At 37.5% G+C, this 24,769-nt stretch overlaps 4 protein-coding genes across 5 annotated transcripts; 2 read left to right on the top strand and 2 right to left on the bottom strand.

The window, feature by feature from the left end:
- Nucleotides 1-332: 332 nt before the first annotated feature.
- Nucleotides 333-4,845, bottom strand: LOC6646211 (ran-binding proteins 9/10 homolog). Of its 2 annotated transcripts, none has more exons than XM_002068833.4 (10): nt 3,355-4,845; nt 3,095-3,288; nt 2,841-3,022; nt 2,660-2,772; nt 2,445-2,596; nt 2,173-2,378; nt 1,859-2,112; nt 1,660-1,799; nt 1,488-1,599; nt 333-1,424 (listed from the first exon to the last, which is right to left on the bottom strand). In XM_002068833.4, the coding sequence occupies exons 1-10, from the start codon at nt 4,820-4,822 to the stop codon at nt 1,288-1,290; spliced, it is 2,958 nt and encodes a 985-aa protein (XP_002068869.3). In that variant the 5' UTR covers nt 4,823-4,845; the 3' UTR covers nt 333-1,287. The 2 variants fall into 2 exon arrangements, with proteins under 2 accessions (XP_002068869.3, XP_023033742.1); XM_023177974.2 differs by having other exon boundaries at nt 3,095-3,285.
- Nucleotides 4,846-6,318: 1,473 nt separating this feature from the next.
- Nucleotides 6,319-7,388, bottom strand: LOC6646212 (peroxiredoxin-6-like). The gene is made up of 4 exons (XM_047010320.1): nt 7,213-7,388; nt 6,774-7,148; nt 6,628-6,703; nt 6,319-6,560 (listed from the first exon to the last, which is right to left on the bottom strand). The coding sequence occupies exons 1-4, from the start codon at nt 7,293-7,295 to the stop codon at nt 6,432-6,434; spliced, it is 663 nt and encodes a 220-aa protein (XP_046866276.1). The 5' UTR covers nt 7,296-7,388; the 3' UTR covers nt 6,319-6,431.
- A 2,785-nt stretch (nt 7,389-10,173) lies between these two features.
- LOC6646213 (peroxiredoxin-6) lies at nt 10,174-11,242 on the top strand. The gene is made up of 4 exons (XM_002068835.4): nt 10,174-10,353; nt 10,418-10,792; nt 10,870-10,945; nt 11,013-11,242. Exons 1-4 carry the CDS (start codon nt 10,271-10,273, stop codon nt 11,139-11,141), a joined length of 663 nt encoding a protein of 220 aa, XP_002068871.1. The 5' UTR covers nt 10,174-10,270; the 3' UTR covers nt 11,142-11,242.
- A 12,352-nt stretch (nt 11,243-23,594) lies between these two features.
- Nucleotides 23,595-24,208, top strand: LOC6646214. Its single transcript, XM_023177892.1, has 2 exons — nt 23,595-23,675; nt 23,729-24,208. The coding sequence occupies exons 1-2, from the start codon at nt 23,595-23,597 to the stop codon at nt 24,206-24,208; spliced, it is 561 nt and encodes a 186-aa protein (XP_023033660.1).
- Nucleotides 24,209-24,769: the final 561 nt, after the last annotated feature.

The raw sequence follows: 24,769 nt of genomic DNA, 5'->3' as shown, positions 1-24,769 counted from the left end.
TTCCTTGAAATACACATCCATACAATATATTTTGTTGTTGAAACGATTAGCCGGTTATTATCATTATAATGAATTATTTCAATATATGAAGTATGTGTATATCTTATCTTCTTTTTAATTATATATATGTATATACACATATATATGTGGAGCGTAAAATTTTGTTTAATATGCTTAATATTACTAGAAATTTTCGTTTTTGCCCTTTTGCGTTTATAATTAGTCTTTCATTCAATAAAAATGTTTGAATAGGCAGATTACAATAAAAAATGAAGAAACGAAAAGGATATAAAATTGTCAAGAAAGCCATCATCAAAAAAAAGGGTAAAATATATCTCTTAATGGATTGTATTGTATATTTTGTTGTTGTTTGCTTAAATGAAACATAATGACAATTAAGAAAGGAGAAGAGGCATCTCGACCGATCAATCGGATCAGCACAATATTTCGTTAATCTTAGTTTTAACTATTATTATTATTATTTTTTATTACTTTAGCTTTTTTTGCAAAGATAATATTACACACTTTTCGACTTAAAAATATATAGGTTATAAAAAAACTCACTCTAAAATCATTAGCGAACGAAAATTAAAGGGGGGCCCAAAATGAAACGCGATTAAAAGAAATAATATATATATATATATCTGAAGTAACAACAAAATTTATACTACTACGATGAATTTGCTTTTCTTTTTGCCTTTTGCTTTTTTGTATTATTTAATAAATCTAATCGAGCGTCTCGAAATAGTCCTGCGGATCGACATACATTTCTGATGGACTATGGGAGGCCGCCGCCGCTGCTGATGATGATGATGCTGCTGCTGCTGCTGATGCCGCTGCCCTTGCCGCCGCTGCTGCTGCCGATGAGCGTTGATGTTGATGATGACGACCACGACGAGCTGTTCCCGTGGAAACACTTATGGAAACAGCTGGGCCACTCGCCACGCCTACACCACCCAGGCTAGAAGAAGAGCTGCCCGTCATCACAGGATCATAAGTGCGGGAAGTCGAAGCCGACGCGGCTGCTGCTGCTGCTGTTTCATTGCTGCTCATGGTTAGCGAGGAGGATTTGCGTCGACGCTTATTACGTCGTCGGCGCCTGCGTTTTGCGTTCTGCATGGACGATGTAGACGACGCAATGCTGGTAGTCTGGACACCAACAGCGGCTGTCGAGGTGGAGGGTATAACGCTGCCGCTGCTACCCGGCAACTGGTCATCGGTCATTACACTAGAACGCGGCAAGGTCAGCGTCGTTTCGAACATTTTCAGCAGCGTCGGCGAACTGGGTCAATTTTGCGGAAATATATCATCGACGGTAACGAAAGCATCTTCGCCCAGCGAATGCTGGCCAATAATTTTGATTAATTCCGCTGCATGAGCCACCAAATACTCTAAGGGTGGACGGCGCTCGAAATTTAAAGATTCTATAAATGGACAAAGTGCAAGTTTAGAGAGTAAAAGAGAGCTTAAGCAGAGCAATTTCTTACCCAATATGGCTGAATTCAGTGTGGTGGAGACATTCTCACGTCGAGATGGACACAATAGCCAGCCCAGGGGACTGGACCAAGGATTCGAATACGCAATCAAACTAAATGCATCCTGGGGGCAAAATAAAATATGAATTTCATTTTCTTATGTTTCTCTCAAACTTAAACTGACCTCCAACATTTGACGCTCTTCCTCGGTCATTAGATTCTCCTTTTCCAATTGTTGGCCCATGCAAGATAGTTCCTTGCCAAATTCTAATATTTTCTCTATAATCCGTCCATAGGTACGCGACGAGGGCGATATATCCACATCTTTAAAGGTAAATTGCATTAGCATAATGGTTGATCACATAATTATAAAATATATATACCCATTTCCTCTTCATCAATGGCATCTAAAGAATTGCGCACTGCGCTGCTATTGGCATTACCATTAGAACAGGAGTCACCACCGCCGCCAGTAGAGGCGGGATCGCCACTGCCATTGCCGCCTTCACCATTATCGCCATTTGAGTGACTATTGATTGGCTCCATTTCCACATCCATGCTATTTGATGAGTCATTCTGATGCTGTTGATCTTCATCCTCATCCACACATTTGTTTGAATTATCATCAATTATTATGCTGAATTTAAAAGAAATTTAGAATTAGTTAAATTAAGATGGAGATTAAATATTAGCTAACCCTTTTAGATCCTGTTTATCGCCACTTTGCTTTATCACAGCTGGATTTGCAGTATTATTTTGGGATTGTCCCTGACCAGCAGCAGCAGCTCCTCCACCTCCTCCCTTGTTGCTGCCGCTGTGTTTAAAGGTCTTGGTCGATTGTATAACCGATGTTTGATTTGTTGGCATGGTTTGGGTAGTGGCTGTGACTTTGTTAGAGGCATTCTGTAATAAATGAGATAAATATGATTAACCGATTTAAATCTACTTCTTATTACGCCTGCTGCTCACCTCAAGGTCAGCTCCATTGATCATTTCGATAAATTGTCGACATTTCAAGGAGAACCAAAGATTTTTATTATTCTCCAATAAGCCAGGATACGAACGCAATGTATGATCAATGGCCTGACCCATTTTACCAGTCTGTATGAGTTTAATGATCTCTGCGAAACGACGATAAAGTTATTTATTATGTGCCAAATGGTGTGTGACCTAATTATACGAACTTTGCCGTGTCTTAATGGAAGACATTTCCTCATCGAGCTGTTGATCTGTGTACCCAGTGAAGGCTTCGGCTGTTTTACTATAACCATTATGCACCAAATAAGTCGAAACCAGTCTGTAAAAAATATATATAAACACTTTAATGGTTTTTTCATTAGCCATTAAATTGAGAGTTTTGTTTACCGATTCATAACATTCTCAGGTGTTTCAAGTAAATGTGGATACTTGTCGATCTTACGCAAGACAGTTGCCCTCATCTCCTTCATCATATCGACAATTTTATCAAATTTAAATGGCTCCTGGCCAAAATTAGCATCGACCTCTTCGCCGGGTGTCTGTAGACCCACAGTAGGATAGAGTTTGGTCTGGAAAAAGTCCAACAAAATGTTTAACATAATGGTTTTTGTTCAATCCTTTCAAGAGTTTTTCCAACTCACCGGCAAATCTCTAAATGCTATGCCCAAATCCACCCCATTCTTGGTATAGAAACATGTGTTGTTCACAAAATTCACACAGCAACCAATCACATCGCCTGTGGTAAATGTTGGACCATATGTCTGACCATTGCCCGATGAGCTAAATGAGTTTCCGTCATCGCCATGATAGCCATACGATTGCTTATCCCAACCTACTTGAGAGTGGGAGAAAGAAGTATAATTGTTCGGACAAATAAATGATTTCTGTTGTATTCACAAACCTGGCAGGCGATTCATGCGAAACTGTTGAGCAGTCAGTCCAATGCCCATATAGCCATTGCGTCCCTTCGATATGATGCGAACCTCAAAGTAATATAATCCACACGATGGTGGTATGGGATAGGCAGTGCGCACTGAGGCGGCTTCACTGTGTTGTTTTCCCACACCTTTGTAGGTGACGCGCAGATTATTTTGGGATAGTCCAATCGAGAGACATTTGTCATGGGGACTCCAGCAGCGTGGTAATGGTGTCTCATTCTCATTCACATTCGGATAGAGGAGACGCAATGGGTCCACTGCCGATGACGAGCCTTGATGTGAGGACGAAGAATGATGATGTTGATGCTGCTGATGCGAATGATGTGGATGATGATGGCGAGTGGTACCGCTGCCGCCACTGCTGCTGCTGCTATTGGTGGTCCTTGGTGAGCTCTGATTGGAGCTTTTATTGTGGTGGTGATGATGCGACGAGCCGGGAAACATGTCGTTGCTGAAATGGCTTCCGTTGTTGCTATAAAAATGGCGAGTACGACGCGAGGCAGCCGGAGAGGTGCTTATGTTGTTGTTGTTATTATTATTATTATTGTTGCCGATGCTGCTGCTGCTGGCGTTATTGTTGTTGTTGGTGTTGTTGGAGCTAGTATGTCGCCCGGCACGCAACAATTGTGGCAGTGAGACACGAGCTGTTGAATAGCTAGGTAAAACAGCCACCGAATGTAGACGTTGCTGTTGCTGATCCGGCTGCTGCTGCTGCTGCTCCTCCTCTTCCAGCAGCTCTTCTTGGGCTCGCTGGTCTTCGTCGTCGTTGTCTACTTCGTGTTGATGATGATGATGATAGGGGTGCTGGACAATATCACCATCGGTGAGGTCGTCTTCCTCGTCCTCGTCGTAGTCGTCTATACGCTCCACGGCGTCGTTGTCAATGGCCCCGGCGTCAATGGTATCGGCAATGGCGTTGGCGTCAATGATCGGTTCTGGATGGGCGGCAACCACCACCTCTGCTGCCTCCTCCACCTCCTCTTCTTGGGGCGGCTGCGGCTGCTGTTGCTGCTGCTGACTCACTTCTGGGTGCTGGGGCTGATCGGGTCCACCTTGTTGTTGTGCTGGTGTTGTGGGTGGCGGTGCAGTCTGGTGAAAAGTAGGAGTGGGAGAGTGTTCATGATCATGAGGCGTATGAGATTGATATTCATCACGATTATCTCCTTCTATGTTAAATAATAAAGATGAGGCATGAGAATCTGGATGGGATACGGGGTGGGATTCGGGAATTGGGTTAGATGTAATGATTGAAATAGTGTTTGGCTCATTGGTGGAGGAAGAGGAGGAGGAGGACGACGACGTGGAGCCAACGCCTCCTCCAGCTGTTGAGGTTGAGGCTTCTGCTGGTAGAGGCGGAGGATTGCTGTTGCTGCTGCTTCCACTGCCGCTGCCGCCAGTGTTGTTGCTTTCCGAGTTAAAATTCGGATCCATTTTGCAAATTTCTTTAGGCAACTTTATCTTAATTTTGAAATCTTTTTAGTTTAAAAAGAAATTTGTACAGAAGAAAGATCAATTAAATCCTGGCCACAATGACAAAAACATACATCAAACTGATCGCTGATAATACCCTCAACCAATTTAATTTTAACTTGGTTCCATTTACGATATTTACATTAGCATATATGTAGTTACTAGCAATAAAGATCGGATATCGATTACCATGTGGGATCTACATAATTGCTCAGAATCTTCAAATCGATTGACAAAAATGATCAATTAATTAAATCTATCAATTTCCCATGATCATTATTTTAGGTAAAAAAAAATATGGAATGAAGTTAAAATAAAATTACTGAAATTTGTACTTTTTCTATATGAAAAATTTAAATATTTTTTCTTTGCCAATTTTAATGATAACGGTATACTGTGTGTATACACACATATAAACAAAGGTAGGAAGTGAGGACAACAAGTACTGGGGAAAATGAAAAGAAGAAGAAGCGAAAACCTCGAAAATGCAATCCAATGTCCTTTGTCTGATTCTCTCCCTCGCTCTCGCTCACGCTCTCCTACTTGCTTTCTTGGGGTCTCTGCGGTCAAGGCCCTTTTCCCCTCTGACCTAAAATGCCCAGCAACAATTATTGCATCTAATAAACAAGCAACACGAACAACACAAACAACAACACGAGCAACAACATAACAGTTTACGGTTGTTCGACGCGCAGCTGCAGCACTAACAACAACAACAAAAAACAGCAGCAGCAGTATCACCAGCAACAACAACAACAGTTACATCTACATGCACAAATGCAGCCAAGCAAAAAATCAATAACCAATCAAAAAGCAACTGTTAATATTAATTTTTTCACACACACTTTTTCCTCATCGATTACAAAAATATTGTTTTTTTCTAAATGCGTTTTAAATTTACATTTTACGTCGTCGTTTTTATATTTTTTGAAGTTTTCTTTGTTTTCCTTTCCAACCCAGTCACTGTGCACACACACACAAGCACACGCATCACGCACCAACATTCACCCACACACAAAAACACACACACATACACAATAAACACACAAGGGCAGAAAACAGCTATTGAATTGCATTATTGTATTGCATTTTCTAAGGATTCGCTTCTCTTTCTGTCAAGTTGCAATTAATTGCATTTATAAAGCACAAATAGTTACCTTTTTCCTATCAGTTGCTAAGCACTTTTCTTTAGCCAAAGATCTTGTGTTTTTTTTTGTGTTTAAGTTTTTTTTTACTACTTTTTTACGTAATCTGGCAACCCTAACGACGACATGGGGCTGCCAACTTTCAATTAACAAGCCAGATTTATCGATAACAGTTATCAAATTTCAGCTAGACGTTACACTTTGAATTATAACACTTGCATTTGTAGCTAGCTTCGAAGTTATAATATACATATTTATGTATATATTTAATATATTTATATTTCTCATAAGTGCAAATAACAACTCTCACAATTATTTAAAATTATTCAGTTCCAATTTATTTAAATTTCTTTTGGATATGTTTGTATGTAGTTATCTTAATATGAGTGTATGGAAAACAAATGATGCAAAGCTGTGTAAAATGTCTAATAATTCTCCGTGGTGCGAACATAATTAACGCCCGATGGCATAGACACTTTGTCGAAGCCCTTGGGGAACAGTTTGTGAGCCTCTTCATCGGTGACAGTCGGCAGGATCATGACTTTGGTGCCGGGCTAAAGAAGAAACAAACTGTTACTAAATCTCAATTTAATAATGGACAAAGAAATATTTGATGCTTACCGTCCAATTGGCTGGAGTAGCCACCACTTTCAAGCGATCGGTCAGCTGCAGAGAGTCAATGGTCCTCAAGATTTCACTAGATTTAAAAATAAAAAATAAAATTAAACTCATTCCAAGTTCTCTTTAAACTGTTTTGTGGTACTCACTCTACATTGCGACCGGTGGACATGGGATAGAACATGGACAAGCGAACCTTGTGATCAGGACTAATGATGAAAAGAGCACGGATAGTCTTGGCCACCTCGGGATCCTTCTTCTGATCTTCATCCAACATGCCCAATTTCACGGCCAAGTCACGGGTGGGATCGGCGATAATGGGATATGGGAAATCGCCGGGAATGTCCAGGCAATAGCTCTTGATGTCGTTCACCCAGTCGACATGTGAGTTCAAGGCATCCACAGAGTGGGCCAGGCACTTGGTGTTGCGCTTGGCGAACTCAGGCTGGTGGACAGCAATGCGTCCCAGCTCAGTGGTGCAGACGGGGGTGAAGTCAGCAGGATGGGAGAACAGAACTACCCAGCTAAAAGAGAAAATGATCAATTTGACGATGCCATCAATGGATCATTAATTAATGTGAAACTCACTTCTTGCCCTGCCATTCGTGGAAGCTGATGGGACCCTTGGTGGTCTCGGCGGTGAAGTTAGGCACAGTTTGTCCCAGACGCATTTTGATTTGATTATTAGTTTGGTTACAAAACTCAGAAAATTGTTGAATAGCTGTTTAGCTGGTTTGAAGCACTCGTAGCTCACTGAATGCCAACTGAGCGGCGACTGCTGCTTTTATAGTCGTCGGCGGATCGCCATGATTACGTGCGAGAGTGAGAGAGTGTGAGTGAGCAAAATGTGTTCGCCTTATCTGGTGTGTATACTAACTGAGCAATATATATATATTTACTTATATACTAACGAATAATAATCAATAAACATGAACATCAAGTAGTTTAAAAGTTGGTTGCTGGGGGTTAGGGGGAGGGTTCCAAGGGGCGACTCTTTGACAAGGCTAGGCATATAAGTTTCGCCACATGCATATGCATATGAGAACATGACGCGTGGCCTCGCCCCAAACAAAAACTAGAAATTTCCAGTTAAACAATAAAAATATGATGAAATAATTGCCCCGAGTCCCCCAGTTCCTTTAAACTTCGAATAGGAAAGGATTTGGACCTGCTAACAGCTGATCGAGTCAAATGTTTGCCGGCTACAACGACCTTCCTTTGAGAAACGTAAACAGAGAGCGTAGGAATCAACTGAGCGCGTTGTCTTGTACATTAGTATTGGTAATTGCTATACAATCTTCAATACTAGCAAACGTTTCATTCTCATCGGCGTAACAGAGTGCCACATACAGTGTGCGTGTGTTGGCGAGAGCGTAGAAGAGAGCCAATCGATGTGAGATGGTAGTGGTAGAGCACATGCGTTTACGCTCACACACAAGCATTCCGTTCACATATATGAAACGAGCCTCCGTATCAACAGGTTTCGAGCGAGAGAGCGACTCTTTGTGTAACTGTATGGGTGAGACTTGGGCAAATCTTCAATACTAATGCAGAATTACGCTCAGTGCTGTGTACATGTAGGCAGAATTGAGGGTAAATTCAAAATTTAGATGTAGTGCTGATTTAGACTCGGAAATGCTGTCTTCAGGAAAGGTCTTAAGTTTGGTTCGGGGAAGAGTGATATTACATGGAGGATTATCGGATAAGCCAAGAAAGGCGGTCTAAAATGTCCATTTAAGGGTCATTCCAAGGTGATTGTTATAAAAGTGATGCTTATTTCTGGCACGTTTGTTTACTAGTTCGGTATCAAGTACAGTCTATCCCATTGGTTATATGGAAGAAACTAGATTCCATCACAGACGATGGAATAGACGACCAAGACGTAAAAAAAAAACAACACAAGATTTGGTTACTGTAAACATTCTCTGGTAATTTTCCATTCGATCGCAAAAACAAGGCTTCCCATATACATACAGTTGATTTGCGTTTGTCGCATACAAAACAACAACCAAACCCAAGATAAGCGGTTTCTATGAGCTAAAAGCAGGTAGTAGAGAAGAAGCAATGGCGGCAAATAGGGGAAATAACAGTATTTACAAAGGGTGTCTAACTGGGATGCCAATAAATTCTTGATTATAATTATTAATTCTTGATAACTTAAAATCGAACTGGAACTCGTTTTCCTTGATAAATATTTTTGAATTTGCACTAGCAAAACTTTTTATTCATCATGTCCACTTTGTCAAATAATGAAGGAACCCTGTATGGAATACTGGTTTTCTATGAATTTGTTGATATGGCTTCCGATGCTTCTACCACCCTCTCTCATTCCCTCTCTTTCTACGAATTTGATTTGTATATTGTGTACGTCAAATACATACAAATGAACCATGAATGCATGTTGTTTGTGTCGACGACAAACAAACCAGACGATCAAATGGAAAATTACTGACAAATTTACAACTGTAACCAGCAGCAGGCACTTTAGTTTTATTTGATACAAACTGTAGACTGTACTTTTCTCTAGAACTAGTAAACAACGTTTCAGAAATTCTATAACAATCACCTTGGAATGACCCTTAAATGGACATTTTAGATCGCCTTTCTTGGCTTATCCAATAATCCTTCATGTAATGTCATTCTTCCCCAAACCAAACTTAAGACCTTTCCTGAAGACAGCATTTCCGAGTCTAAATCAGCACTACATCTAAATTTTGAATTTACCCTCAATTCTGCCTACATGTACACAGCACTGAGCGTAATTCTGCATTAGTATTGAAGATTTGCCCAAGTCTCACCCATACAGTTACACAAAGAGTCGCTCTCTCGCTCGAAACCTGTTGATACGGAGGCTCGTTTCATATATGTGAACGGAATGCTTGTGTGTGAGCGTAAACGCATGTGCTCTACCACTACCATCTCACATCGATTGGCTCTCTTCTACGCTCTCGCCAACACACGCACACTGTATGTGGCACTCTGTTACGCCGATGAGAATGAAACGTTTGCTAGTATTGAAGATTGTATAGCAATTACCAATACTAATGTACAAGACAACGCGCTCAGTTGATTCCTACGCTCTCTGTTTACGTTTCTCAAAGGAAGGTCGTTGTAGCCGGCAAACATTTGACTCGATCAGCTGTTAGCAGGTCCAAATCCTTTCCTATTCGAAGTTTAAAGGAACTGGGGGACTTGAAGCAATTATTTCATCATATTTTTATTGTTTAACTGGAAATTTCTAGTTTTTGTTTGGGGTGAGGCCACGCGTCATGTTCTCATATGCATATGCATGTGGCGAAACTTATATGCCTAGCCTTGTCAAAGAGTCGCCCCTTGGAACCCTCCCCCTAACCCCCAGCAACCAACTTTTAAATTACTTGATGTTCATGTTTATTGCTTATTATTCGTTAGTATATAAGTAAATATATATATATTGCTCAGTTAGTATACACACCAGATAAGGCGAACACATTTTGCTCACTCACACTCTCTCACTCTCGCACGTAATCATGGCGATCCGCCGACGACTATAAAAGCAGCAGTCGCCGCTCAGTTGGCATTCAGTGAGCTACGAGTGCTTCAAACCAGCTAAACAGCTATTCAACAATTTTCTGAGTTTTGTAACCAAACTAATAATCAAATCAAAATGCGTCTGGGACAAACTGTGCCTAACTTCACCGCCGAGACCACCAAGGGTCCCATCAGCTTCCACGAATGGCAGGGCAAGAAGTGAGTTTCACATTAATTAATGATCCATTGATGGCATCGTCAAATTGATCATTTTCTCTTTTAGCTGGGTAGTTCTGTTCTCCCATCCTGCTGACTTCACCCCCGTCTGCACCACTGAGCTGGGACGCATTGCTGTCCACCAGCCTGAGTTCGCCAAGCGCAACACCAAGTGCCTGGCCCACTCTGTGGATGCCTTGAACTCACATGTCGACTGGGTGAACGACATCAAGAGCTATTGCCTGGACATTCCCGGCGATTTCCCATATCCCATTATCGCCGATCCCACCCGTGACTTGGCCGTGAAATTGGGCATGTTGGATGAAGATCAGAAGAAGGATCCCGAGGTGGCCAAGACTATCCGTGCTCTTTTCATCATCAGTCCTGATCACAAGGTTCGCTTGTCCATGTTCTATCCCATGTCCACCGGTCGCAATGTAGAGTGAGTACCACAAAACAGTTTAAAGAGAACTTGGAATGAGTTTAATTTTATTTTTTATTTTTAATTAATTTTTCTAGTGAAATTTTGAGGACCATTGACTCTCTGCAGCTGACCGATCGCTTGAAAGTGGTGGCTACTCCAGCCAATTGGACGGTAAGCATCAACTACTTTTTTGCCCATTATTAAATTGAGATTTAGTAACAGTTTGTTTCTTCTTTAGCCCGGCACCAAAGTCATGATCCTGCCGACTGTCACCGATGAAGAGGCTCACAAATTGTTCCCCAAGGGCTTCGACAAGGTGTCCATGCCATCGGGCGTTAATTATGTTCGCACCACGGAGAATTATTAGAATTTCTGGAAAATTTCTCATCCATTATTTGCCATACAAACAACATATTTAGAAATCCAAAGAAAATTTAAATAAATTGGAACTGAATTAATTATAAATAATTTCAAGTGTCTCTTGTTTATCTTGTGGAAGAATTCTAACCTCAACTGTATAAGCTTGCTTCATAAAAGCTTTTGCTTCGCTTTGCCAACAGCTGTTTTTGATAAGCGAAAGCTTTTGATAGCAAATCAGCTGGAATGGATGCCGCTATGGACTCCACCGTCGTCTGGTCATGGAGCTCCTGCTGCTTGTGTCGGCTTTTGCTTTTTGGCGCTTTCCCTTGAATTCAGTTCAAAATCAGCCAAAGGCGCGTGCGGTTGCCTTTTTTCTATGGGCATTTACAATATAACGGTGAATCAAAGTTAAAGTTAAAGTTTATATCGGCATTTCGAGAGGCAAACAAAAAATAAGAAAACACAATAAAAGATAATCAAACTTTTTCTGCTAGTCCTAAGTCTTAAGCCTTTTTCTTTGTTGTTAGTAGTGTGTGTATGTGTGTGTGTGTGAGAGTGTTTGAAAAGCATGTGAATTAGGCCGAAAAATAAATTACCAAAAAGTGATCAGGGATCACTTTAAGTGCTCAATTTGTGCATGTTCTCAGACAGAAAAGTTTTTGTGTCTATGCAGCAAATGCAGCTAAAACAACAGCAACAACAACAGCAGCAACAACAACCCGCAGACCAGCTAAAGAAGCGAAAAGTTTTTTGTTGTGGGTCTAAAAGTTTTGTCTACTTTCTGGATGATGACTCATAAAATATGCCAAGCCATTTGCATCTTAGCATCCTGCCCCAAGACTCCACCTCCTTCAAAGTGTTAAAGTGCTGGCCAAAAGGTAAAGCAAGCCGAAAATCAACCCGTTTTGAATAATGAACATTTTATGTGACTTCTATATTCTAACATAGCCAGTTTATGGTCTCTATCTCCTCGAGAATCGGTATACTAAACTCTCTAACTCTAAGCCAAGTGTGATGCCAATTGATAGCATAGCACCAATTCTTGAGAAAGTGTGTGTGTGTGTGTGCGTGTGTGTGTGGACAAAGTTTCAGACTCATGTCGAAATAACATAACTTTTAACCATTTGTTTAATCATGTCATGAAGCATTAACAGATGCCTTACATATGGAGTCAACAAAAAATTATGCAAGAACTTCCAAATTGGCAATAACTTTGTGAACTTCGTGTTATTAATATTTTAAATTAAAGAAGAAAAATTATCAAAAAAATGATTTAACTTAACAATATTTTTTGTTAAAGGAATTAAGTCGCCGCGTAGACTTTGTTATAACTAAATTTAAGTAAATAAATTAATTATACGAAAGAACTATTTCAAATTAATACAAAATTCATTTCAAGTGCTGTATTTTCATTTATGGCCATCTCGCTCACTCTTATGTAAGCAGACAAACACTATCCTAGCGGTATTGCCAATTTCTAACGTTTTAGTTCACAGGATAAAAACGTTTATTCGTATAACTTGGCTTTTATTAATAAGATTTTCACAAAATTTGGTGACCAAATAGATATTGATAACAAATTTTAGTCTACCAAGTTTAAATGAGAAAAGTTGAAAATTAAAGCAAAAAATCGATTTTAATCAGGGTACAAACTTAATCTGCTTACATGCATAAGGTTTTACAAAAAATATTGGTTGTTTCTAGCCCTTATAGTCACGACAAACAGATGGACGGACGGATCTGATGATAAATATAAATATAACTTTATAAAAACTCATAACTTATAACTTATTAAAACTCATTCCTACGCCTGTTACATACAATTGGGAAGACTTGAATATATAATATCTCTTTATAAGGAGCCTTAGGCAGCTTGAGGTCAATAAATCTTACTTATTTATAAGATTTTAAATCATAGGCAGCACAAATGATGTGCAGGTTGTCCATTTTTATTGATAAAATATTTTATTCTAAAGGCATTTCTCAAACATTCTTCTGTCTCTTTTTAAAGTTAATTAACAGTTTTCTTTGCTCAAACATAAAGCCATATAAAATTATAAACTAAATTGTTTTCAAAAGGAATTATACTTTAATAAAAGATATCTTTAAGAAGAGAAGAAGAGAATTATTAAGAGAATTATTTAAATACCCCATGAAATGTCAAATTACTGAAAAATCTGACAATGAGACTTTAATTTGGATTCTTTGATCGGAATGAAAATACATTCTAAGTCCACGCATGGCCAAACTAGATTTCAAAAAGGCTAACTAACTTTTAAAATAGAAAACAAGTGAATAGAAGTTGAATATTTCCTTTTGTTTCTAGTGCAATTGTTTGGATATTCATTAATGTAGAAACCTGAACAAATTCCAAAATATTTTCCAATTGAATAGGTATGTATATACAAAATAAATAATGACAACAAAGCCTCCATTATATCCCATCTCTTTTTGTCTCTCTCTCTCTCACTCTCTCTCTCTCTCTCTCTCTAATTTATAATAACAAAACATCTTTCATTTCCGTTAGAGTGTCATAAAGTGCGTTTAGAGGTGAAAAATGACTTTGATTTATTATTTGTATGCTCAATTTACGAAAATTAAAATGAAAATCTTTAACATTTTTGGGTTTTGCGGTTGAGAGACCACAAATTGAACGAACCAAAATGAAATAAATACAATATTTAATTTCTAATCATTATTTATGTTGCAAAATGTTAAACATAAAATGGAAATTGCTTCTTTTTTGTTTTTAATTTAGTTCTCTCTACCTTTTTGTTTTTTATTTTCTTTTTTTGTGTGAAGCAAATAGCATCATTATAATGGGACATCTTCTCTTTCCCCTCGATACAATGTAGCCCATATCGGTAGAGAACATAATGCCTTAATTATGTTTTTGCACACCACACACACACATACACATCCCAAAACCACACACACACAGACACACACGTACACAAAACACGAAGAAATGGTTTTTAGCCTACGCATATTTGTGATTTATAGACTTGGACGTAAACGGATGATTAGGTTAGACTGGTTAGGTCACTCAGTTCAGTCCAGTTTCAGGGACGAACGGGGTCTAGAGATAACAAATTATTGTTTTTCATGCAGGGAGCAGACAGGAGGAGACCACAAGGAACTGTAGCTATCCATTCGCATAACCCAAACCAATTCGTCTATTCATTATTTGACTAGACCTTTTACTACACTTCTCTTCTTCTTATCTGCTTTTTTTTTTTGTAATTTTAATGAAGAAAAGTTTCATTTCGCGTGCCTACACAAGTAAGGAAGGCAGGCAAAGCAGGAGGACTCATATTTTTGGTTTATATTCATCAACAATAATTGCCCTAGAGAGAAGGGGAGATAAGGTAGCGCGACAGGTTAGATGCGTGAGGTGCCTGAAGGGATGGAGGGGGGGAGGGGCTTCGTGGAGGAACGAACTTTTGTTTTTCTTTGCCTGGCACTTTCTTTATTATTCTTTGTCTCTCAAATGTCCCACAAGAAGTGGTCGTAGGTTCTTACTCAACCCTCGTCTTCATTCGCCTCCCCCACCTAGTCCGCGTGTCAACTAAACAATTCACAGTCACATCTTCGAGGGTGGTTTGAAAAGTTGACACTACTTCGTAGATATCCATCAACATTGTGATAACAATCGTTTTCTTCCCCTCTCGCAGAAGCTTTACCTCTTGCGCTTTATACGCGGCGTTAGCTCCCGTTTCTGTCCTTGTTATGTATTCTTTATTTTTTCTGTTGTTGTTGTTTTGTTTCTTCGTTTTTTTTTTTTTTTGTATTTTGGTTAGGCACTTGGAATATTTTATAACAAAAACTTGACCTGCTTTTCATGCAGCCATCTAACAACAAGCAACAACCAGCAGCAGCCAGAAGAACAAATTCGCATTTCCTGCTCCGCCCTTTCACCTGCTGCTGCTGCTGCTACTCATCATCATCATCATCATCTCCATCCGTATCATTATCACATAATCATTCCACGGTGACTTTATTGTTTTATCATTGTTGCCACTTTTGTTGTCTGTTGTCACTGTTGTTGTTGTTTTTGTCGCTTAATTAAAATTAACATTTCATGAAATAAAAAGTTTGCTTAAGCGCTTTATAAATATTAAAGAGATCTCCCTCTCTCTCTCTCTCGCTTTCGATCTCTCTCTTTCTCGCAGGGTTTCCCTTTCTCTTAGTTTTGAATTCATTTCCTTTTTTATTTTTGTTTGCTAATCTTGTTGATAAGCCTCAAAATGATATTTAAATGTGTTTCGTTATTGCTTTTGTTCATTTTGTGTGGATGTGTGTGCGTGTGTGTTTGGCTTGTCTGGCTCTGTTTGGGCATATTTATTTTGGCCAGGCTTAAATAAAGGGTTAAAACGGGTATCGTCCAGTTGAAATACTTCGTAGGTCATATGGAAAATTTACGTTTCTCTTTTTAAATTTATGAATTTTGAATTTTTATCAATAGCTCATTGCATACTTTTAGGCTTGAATTTGGTTTGCTTTCGGCAGAAATATGTCTTTATAGGATATACTCCTATTAATGGTAAAGTTCGATATATCTGAATGCAAAGACTGCCAACTTGTTTGATCGAAAACTATTCTATACCAATATTCTAGGTATATATATTTCCCATTTTGTTCACCCCATTTTGGGTGCTTTTTAGTTTTAATACTTTTAGTACTTTAGTTTAAAACTTCATGATAAAGAAGAGAGTAATAATTTTTGTATGCGATTGCTCAAAATTTTGAAATTTATTTTGATTCATTTCGTTCACGGCAATTCAACTATGATCTATAGTAAATCTATTTTAGGTCGGATAATTGTCTTTTGAGTTAAAACGGCACCAAATTCAAATGATTTTATTTTAAAACCAGAGGGCCGGGGCTAACTTTGACCGCGTCAAAGTTTGTATACCCTTGCAAGTTTTTTGTGTAAAAGGTCTAATATTTGCGAAAAAACGGCTTAGAAAATAACGAAGATATTGATCAAAGTCACCGTTCACCACCGATTGTTTCTATGGAAGCTATATAATATAGTCGCCCGATCTTAATCAAATTTGACACAGTCATTAATAGTTATGGTAAACTGAGAAATATAAATGTTTATGACAATTGCTTCAAAAGTAACGAAGTTATTGACAAAAGTCACTGTTTTCAACCGATCGTTCCTATGGGAGCTATATGATATAGTAACCCGATCTTTATCAAATTCAAAACAGTCATTAACAGATATATTAAACTAACAAATGTTTAATTTGAAAGCAATCGCGTCAAAAGTAACGAAGTTATTGACAAAAGTCACTGTTTTCGAAAGATCGTTCCTATGGGAGCTATATGATATAGTCACCCGATCTTGATCAAATTTGGCATAGTCGTTTATATGTGTAATTAACTCAACAATATTAAATTTCATGATCATAGCTCAGAAAATAACGAAGTAATTAAGAAAAGTCACTGTTCGTGACTTTGCCATTTGTATGGGAGCTATATGATATAGTGATCCGATCCGGCTGAATCCGAGATATACAACGCCTGCAGTATATACAAGCCTACATGCAAAATTTCAACTCTGTAGCTCTTACGGTCTAGGAGGAGTTTGCGTTGATCCAGACGGACGGACGGACGGACGGACGGACGGACATGGCGATTTGAACTCGTCTCGTCGTGCTGATCAAGAATATATATACTTTATATGGTCGGAAATACTTCCTTCTATGCGTTGCACACTTTTGACCAAAATTAATATACCCTTTTTGCAAGGGTATAAAAAATGATTAAATAGTCTGCCACCCAAACAGTTGTACAAATTAAGTCAATTTAGTCGTTAATTAATGCTGAAAATTCTAAACTATCAAATAATATTTCAATTTACTATATATTAGATATAACTATTCCAAAAATTGTTCAATATTTAGCCATGGCTAAGGAAAACCATATCATATTGATTTTAATTTACTAGAACTAACAAATTTTCTAATTTGATTTCATTGCACATTCATTCATTACCAAGTTACACATACATTTTGTGTTGTCTACTTTTAGGCTTGGGGAACTTTATTTATCGCTTGTGTGGGCATGATTCTCAAATTTCAAGGTTCTTAGCCGCTCCCCACCAACTAGCTAGACAAATAGCGTGGAAAACAAAAACAAAAAAAATCACTATAAATCTAATTGAAAAACTAATTTGCCAGTCGTGCCTAATTATAAAGATAAAGACGAAGATGGAGAGGAGAAAGAAGGAGGAGCAGGCCTACCTCCTCCAACAGGCAGGCAGAGGCATGTCTAACCAATTTGCTGGAACTAATTAAAAACACTTTTATAAATTTAAAATAAAATTATATACAAAGTGAATGAGTGTGTTTGTGTGTGTGTGTGTGTGTGTGTGTGTGTGTGTGTATAAATATGTTAAAGCAAATGTTAGGTGGACCAGCTAAAATCTAATTAATGTTTTTTTGTGTGCAAAGGAAAGAAAAAGAGAGTCCCAGCGAGACAGAGACAGGAAGAGTGAGACAGAGAAAGCAGCAACATCGAAATGGAATTTATTTAACGTTGGAGGATTTTGCACCTGGGTCCTTAGAGTTCGCATTTCGGTCGGTTTCTGGCAATAATTGCGTGAAATTTTTCACAGACAGCACCAACAAGTGGCACAGCCATCTTGAAGTGGCAGAAATTTGTTGCCAGTGAGATGATTTGATTTTACCGCCGCTTTTTCTCTCTCTCTTTCTCTCCATCTCTTTCTCTGCGACTAAATAATAAGCTAACGAGCAGGTAGACACACAGCAGCAAAGTGAAATACAGGCATTTCACATGATGCCTACCCCAAGTCCAGGTCTATTCATCTCCCTAGCCAGCTTTGGCAGCCTCCACTTGTCACTTCACATGCTGCCACCACTTCACGTGTCTGTGTTATGAGCGCTTCTGTTTCGGTTAACTTTTCTGTTGATTCAACCTGGTTTTCTCGCCAGTTTGTGTACCTATACAGAGTTAGACACACGATGTTTTTGCCACTACATTTTGATTGGAAAAGAAAAAGGAAAATACACAAGTAAACTGTTTAGTTGCCGCCCTTTTTTGAATGGAATGCAATAAGGACTTAAAGCTAAACAGAATAAATACATACATATATATAAAAAGTAAAACTAATTAAAAAACATTTCCCTCTAGTCCAACATTTAAACTTATTTAAATTTCCTTTTAATTGCAGCGTGATGATCTTTCTTGTTTATGTTAATGATATAATTATAAGGAACTGTGTGGAATAATTGATTGCAAGACGAAAACCTAAAGGAGAGAAGAGTAGTGAGCAACGAGGACGTTTAACAAAGGAAACGACGCATTAGGCTTTTAGGAGGACATTCGCCAATCTGTGGACACGTCTACGTTCGCCACGGCCCAATCGGGCCAGTGGCGGTTATTTGCTGACGGGGACAAGTGCCCAGCATGATGATGAGTTGGCAGCGGTTAGAGTGGCAAAGTCAGTGGAAGGACGACGACGGCGGACACAAGATGTTCAAGCAGTTGATATAACTGCCAATGAGTGTTTAATTAATGTGACAGACTTTAGTGATTTTCAAGCAAGTGCTGAAACGGAAACGGCCTACGACCAAATCATCAATAATACCACAAGCAACATTACCATCAACACCAACAGAAACAGCAACATCAATACCACCAACAGAACGACATTGAGAGTGCCAACAATAACGACAACGACGACGACAACATCCAGCACAAACAGCAGCAACATTAGCAGCAGCAACAACGATAACGATAACAACATCAACTTAGCTCAGACGACAAGCAACAATATGTCGCGCATCATTCAGCCACGTTATCGCTTTCGTGATCTACTCTTGGGCGATTTCTCATTTAACGATGATGGCGAAAGGTAAGTTAAGTGCAATCTGTCATATATCCCATACTCTATTTATATCCGCCAAAGTGCCCACACAGCTGGTGCAAAGCTTTATCCCTATTACTCCGGCCCAGGCTCAGCCGTTTTTAATTGCAATTAGTGGAAAAACTAGAAATAAAAAGCCAAGCGAGACCACTACCAACTTTGGCCATAATCAAGTTTTAAATGCCCTTCAGCGGCAAGTACTTAAAAGCAGTACATATATATATAGAGAATATATTTTACTGGGGACTTAACTTTATCAACATCATTCATTGTTATGTGTTTTATTTAAATATATTTTGAAAAAGGAAAAATTTAATTCACTTACTTATCTCAGCATATGTCTTATGCAAATCGAAATTATTAATACTCCATTATAAATATTCCAACCTGATCAATATCTTCAATTAGATAAAATCGTAAACGATAATTAATCGATACATATTAAGCTGCTGGCATATGTCATACATTCGCAATAAAATATCTGTTTATTTAAAATTTAATTAATTACGAATTTATCGTCAAATGGTAAAAATTATGTTTAAACTTTAAAGTTCTATGGTTATAAAACCAAAAGGAACAAAGTTGATCGATAAATCTTTCTCAATCAACCAAAAAATATATCACAGAACGATTAAATAGAAGCGTTTTTTTGCTCTTCTTTAAAATGCATATACCCTTACTACTGATCAAAAGGGTATATCGAAAATTTTAATTGCGTTGCCAACTACTTACTTTGGCATTGCATAATTTATGGAAACGGAGACGGTTGGCTTTGGCTTTTGCCAACAAATCGATTAATCGATTTTCACTTGACATATGGTTTCCACAATAGTTAAGTGAAGGGGGGCGGTGGGTTCATGTGGGTCTGTTGAAGGGTATACGAGAGGTCCTTTTGGTTGCTTGAATAATTAATCCACACAAAAGGTCCAAGGAGATAAGGTTAAAAACTCGTTAGCCAATCTTGACTAAGGAAATATGAACAGAAGCAACAAAAACAAAAAAAAACAACAACTGAAAATAGAAAATGGGAAATGTGAAATGAAGGTTTGACATATTGTACATGTCCATTGAAGCGACAGCAAATTGGTTGATTGTTTCAAAAAGGATTATATTCTCTTTGTTTGTTTTTGCTCTTTCTGCGGGTTAATTAAAAATTTGACACACATACATGCATATGTGAGACGAAAATTGAATGCTCTTCAACCGAAATGAAAATGGCAATTAACCCAGTCCTAAATAAGGGGATTTGGGATTTGCTTGGCATTACTTCTTGGATTATCCTAATGAATAGTTGGCCAGTTGCTGGACATGGTATGTTTTCTATTAAATGAACTCCCACAAGGTATTTTTTTAATTGTCGAGGTGCGGTCTCTTCATCTAGCCATAGATGGGGTGAGAAGTGCCCTAATGGGTTAATATCTAATATTAATGGGCTAATATCTAATGAAGTGGGCTAATATATAAAAAGTGCATTGGCGTTTGGCGAATTTGCCGTTGGTCAAAATCAAAGCACTTTGATAAAATGGACGATAAAATGTCATGTATAAAATATTCCAAAAAAGTTTCAGTGGTCTTACAACCATGATTAGTTTGCAAAGTGGCAAAAAAAATAAAAGTTTCATGTTATAAAAGTTTCTGTGGTAAATTGATGAAAGTTAAGGATATATAGATTAAGTAGTATTTTATGTATGCAGTTTTTTTTTTAACATACTTACATATAATTCAATGAGTTTTTTAAACCTAATAACAACAAACAATTGCTTCAATTCAGGTATAAAAATTTGGTCTTTGATCTTAGCTTTTTTTCATGAATTTTTGAATATTTGAGTGACTTTCACCTAATCGATATTTAAACTCAATTGTCTAACGCATTGCAAATCGGAATTTGATGGCCAAAACAATGGATTAGTCGATTAATTCGCTATTTGATTAATTAAAGCTAAGCGATTATTAATTGCGATAAATCGAAAACAAATATACCTAAATAGTCAAATGATGATGTTTGTCCAATGTCAATACCTTTAATATTGAATATATGCATTAAACCGCCTAAAAACATTATATATTTATTGAATACGAAACTGAAAAATAGTATTAGTAAAAGAAATAGTTGGAAGTGGCCATGTAATGGTTAACTTCACAATAAACAATAAACGATTCAATAAAATTGCATGTTAGGATCCATTTAAACACGTTCAACACGATATTTCCATATGATTTGCATTGCAGTTGTCTGCAAATTGTTCACACGAATCGTTGACATCAATTGATAGCTACCAAATGGATGAAAGTCAGGAACAACATTGGCAGTCACATGATTCCGTAGATAATATATGCCCGGCTTACAGGGGCACTTATAATGTGTATTATTCACAATCATCTCATTGTAGAAACGTGTAAATAGTTGATTCATTTGACGATTATTCAAATATCTACAACCATCGAGATTTTCCAATTTATAAACGAAACCATTTACAGATCGATCCATGGCTTGGATTCGTATATCGATACGAAAGCTTCTTGCCCATGTTGTTAAATTAAAACTGAAAATTTTTGTAGCCTGTTCTCCAGCCAATTTAAAATTTTGCACATTCTCTCCATCGCAGTGTGTGTCAATGGATAGCAAAGTTGTCTTCCTATTACGGGTTTTTATCTAAATAAGAGAATGGAATTTATCGCAAGTTTTATGCAAAATAAATTTATAGTTTACCGTATCTTTGGCCAAAATGATGACCATAGCCAGAGTCAACCATAAAAAAAATATGCGCAAAAAACTCATAATCGGTTCATACGAATTTAATGACTGACTGGGCCAAATGGTTTTATTTCTTCTGCTTGGCATTTAAATTTCCCAATATGATGATACTGATGATTATTACTCAAAAACCCATTAAAATCGCATAAAAATGAAAATGATCTGATTTTCGATAAATCGACAGCAGTTTATTTCTCTTCACGCTGGCTTTCGTTTGAAATTTAAAATGAAAAACGAAAATCCACTCAAGCCGCGCAAATAAAAATTTTCCACCTCTTTTTTTCCCCCCATATCCTTTATTCTATTCTATTCTCCCTTTTTATCCATTTGTTGTTAGAGTTTTGTTTTTTTGACATTGATAGCACTTTAGTGAACAATTTGCAGTAATATTCTTTATGTTTCATGTGTCACTGAACTGACATTTGAATGTGAAATTCATTTTTCAAAATCCTCTTACGATTTTCATATACTCTCGATACGGGTTTAGAGGCTCATATAATTTAACTGATTGAAAATTGATGATGAGCCGGTATATATATATATTTAAATTGTATTGCAATGCATTTAAGTGTATAATAATCAACGATAAGCATATCATTACCAAGTGCAAGATTTAAATCCAAGATTGTTAAGTGCATTTCATTGTCAAATTAAGTCTCAATTTCAATGACAAGTATATGCTTTAAGCTTGGTAAATATTTTAGTTAAATGGTTGATGAAAGGTTTTCGTTCAAGTGTGAAACAGTTTTCCTTAAATTTACTCCATTTTTCATGTCAAATGAGTGAAAAGCCTTTCGTGGCATTTCGCATTGATGCATCTTATTAAATATGAATTGACACTTTGTGTTTATCCTTCTGCTATCCTACAATCATCAAACTACTGCGAAGGTGGGTCAATGAGTTTGTGAGTTTTTTATGCATCTGTTTGTATCTTAACATTTGCTTTCTGCCCAACTCATTAAAGGACCATCTCTAAAGCCAAAATTGGTTTTTTAATCCTTTTTTGGAGTTTCTATAGCAAAATTTTATACTTTTACCTGAGATTTGTATAAGTTTTCATATATTTTTATTCCTTGAATCATTTCAAACATTGAAAACTTTGGGATATCATAAAAATAAACATCTTTTCATAAAGTTAGATACCCATATTGAGGGACGTCTTTTAAATTAATTGTTTAAATTTGAATTTACATACATAATCATTCATTAAGATTATTATTTATTAGGTTATTTCATAATCCGATAAAACAATTATTTTTATGTGTTTCTTTTAAAGCCGCCCTCGTATATAATATAAGTATAATCAATGATTGGTTGATTGGTTTAACATTAAAGTTATTGTTGAAATGACAATTAAAATGAGGCAATAAAGACGTAAAAATATATATATAATTTTTTATAGTCAGCAACTTTTAAAAACATTGCAGTGGTAAAATTGTTGTTATCATTGATTAGTGTTAGATGCTTTTAAATATAATATTTTCAAGATTAAATGTGCCTAATGTCCCTATCACTCATAGGAAAGATTGATCCAAACTAACTTTTAAACGGATGTGGCCTCGATTTTCATGAAAAATAGCATTTTTTAATTGTGGAAATGTCATCATTATATTCTAAATGATACTTTATTTAGTTGTTTTCACTTTTTTTTTATTTTTTACAATCAATTGATCTGTGTTCCGCATGTGTTCTTTTTGAAAATGACTCAATCCAGATGACAATTAATTTCACATTAAAACACATTTTCCATATGAACAAAATGTCCGGTACAAGCGATAAATTGGGTTTAGTTTATTGCCATCATTATGATTAGTCGCTATATACTTTGGTTAATTCTTCTCGAAACGATCTTTGTTAATAGCTCATGGGGAGCTCGGAAAACTGAGGTAAATTACATTAGAGATTACGTATTACAAATTTAAAGAAAGTTTCTTTTTAGCCTCAAGATGTTTTCATCAAGGGAAGATATAAATTCATTTTGGAATCACTGCAAACGAATTGTGACCACGACTATGTGACATATTTCCATAAGGTGCCCGATTCTCGAATTTTGTATACATTTCGTGTGGCCAAGACGGCACCAGCCTTTACCATTGACATTCATGTGAGAGTGCTAAAGACCCAGAGGGTTTTGTATAAAATTGAAAATCTTAATGGTTGTCAATTTCTCAATAATCCTGTAATGCACAAAGTTTTCGGCACTATCTATCGTCAATTAGTGGTCAATGGCACTTTCTTCTCCTGTCCCATCAAGCCTCAGGTGTATTTTCTAAAGAATGAAGGATCCTATGCCATGTTGCCTGGTTTCCATCCCGCTGGACGTTATCAGCTAACAATGCGCGTCAAAATGACTAAGCAAAATGATCCTCAAATGGTCATGGAAATGCTTTGGATATATAACATTGTCCATATGAAATAGTAAGCGAAAAGAAAAGAAAAAAACAAAACTACTGTTTACGCGAGAGAGCGAGAAAGGAGAAGGAGAACAAAAAAAAAATAAAGAAAAACGGAAAATAATTTCCTTGGTGTTGGAGTGTAAATTGGTTTAGTCCTTTTCTTTTGTTTTTACCCATTGCCAGGATCCCCCAAGGACCCATTCGGTCTGACGATGACGGAAGCCACGTGTGTTCTGCTAACAAAATCATATTTCCCTTTTTTTGCTTTTGTTATTTTTCGTTTTGCCCCGTTTTTGCATTTAATGTGGCGTAAATGTTTTAAATTTTTCATAAGCCCAGTTCACTGAGCCTCTGCCACTGCCATGTCCCCTACTTTGACTTGCCTGCCCACGACGTGCGCAAGTGGCCGTGTCTGATGCTTTTATATTTGCCACGTAGGCCTCAACCTCCTCCAACCTTCAGTTGTCCTCCCTAAAGTACTATACCCACGGTTTTTAGTGTGTCACGGCAGGCCTCCACTACTCTAACCAAAAGTTATTATATTGCTTAAGGTATAGGGAACAGCCCGAGGTGCCTCACTTGGC

This window comes from Drosophila willistoni (assembly GCF_018902025.1).
Source record: "Drosophila willistoni isolate 14030-0811.24 chromosome 2L unlocalized genomic scaffold, UCI_dwil_1.1 Seg72.1, whole genome shotgun sequence".
Taxonomy (NCBI): domain Eukaryota; kingdom Metazoa; phylum Arthropoda; class Insecta; order Diptera; family Drosophilidae; genus Drosophila; species Drosophila willistoni.
The sequence above is the reverse complement of the archived record's forward strand: the minus strand, read 5'-3'. Positions and strand labels throughout refer to the sequence as shown.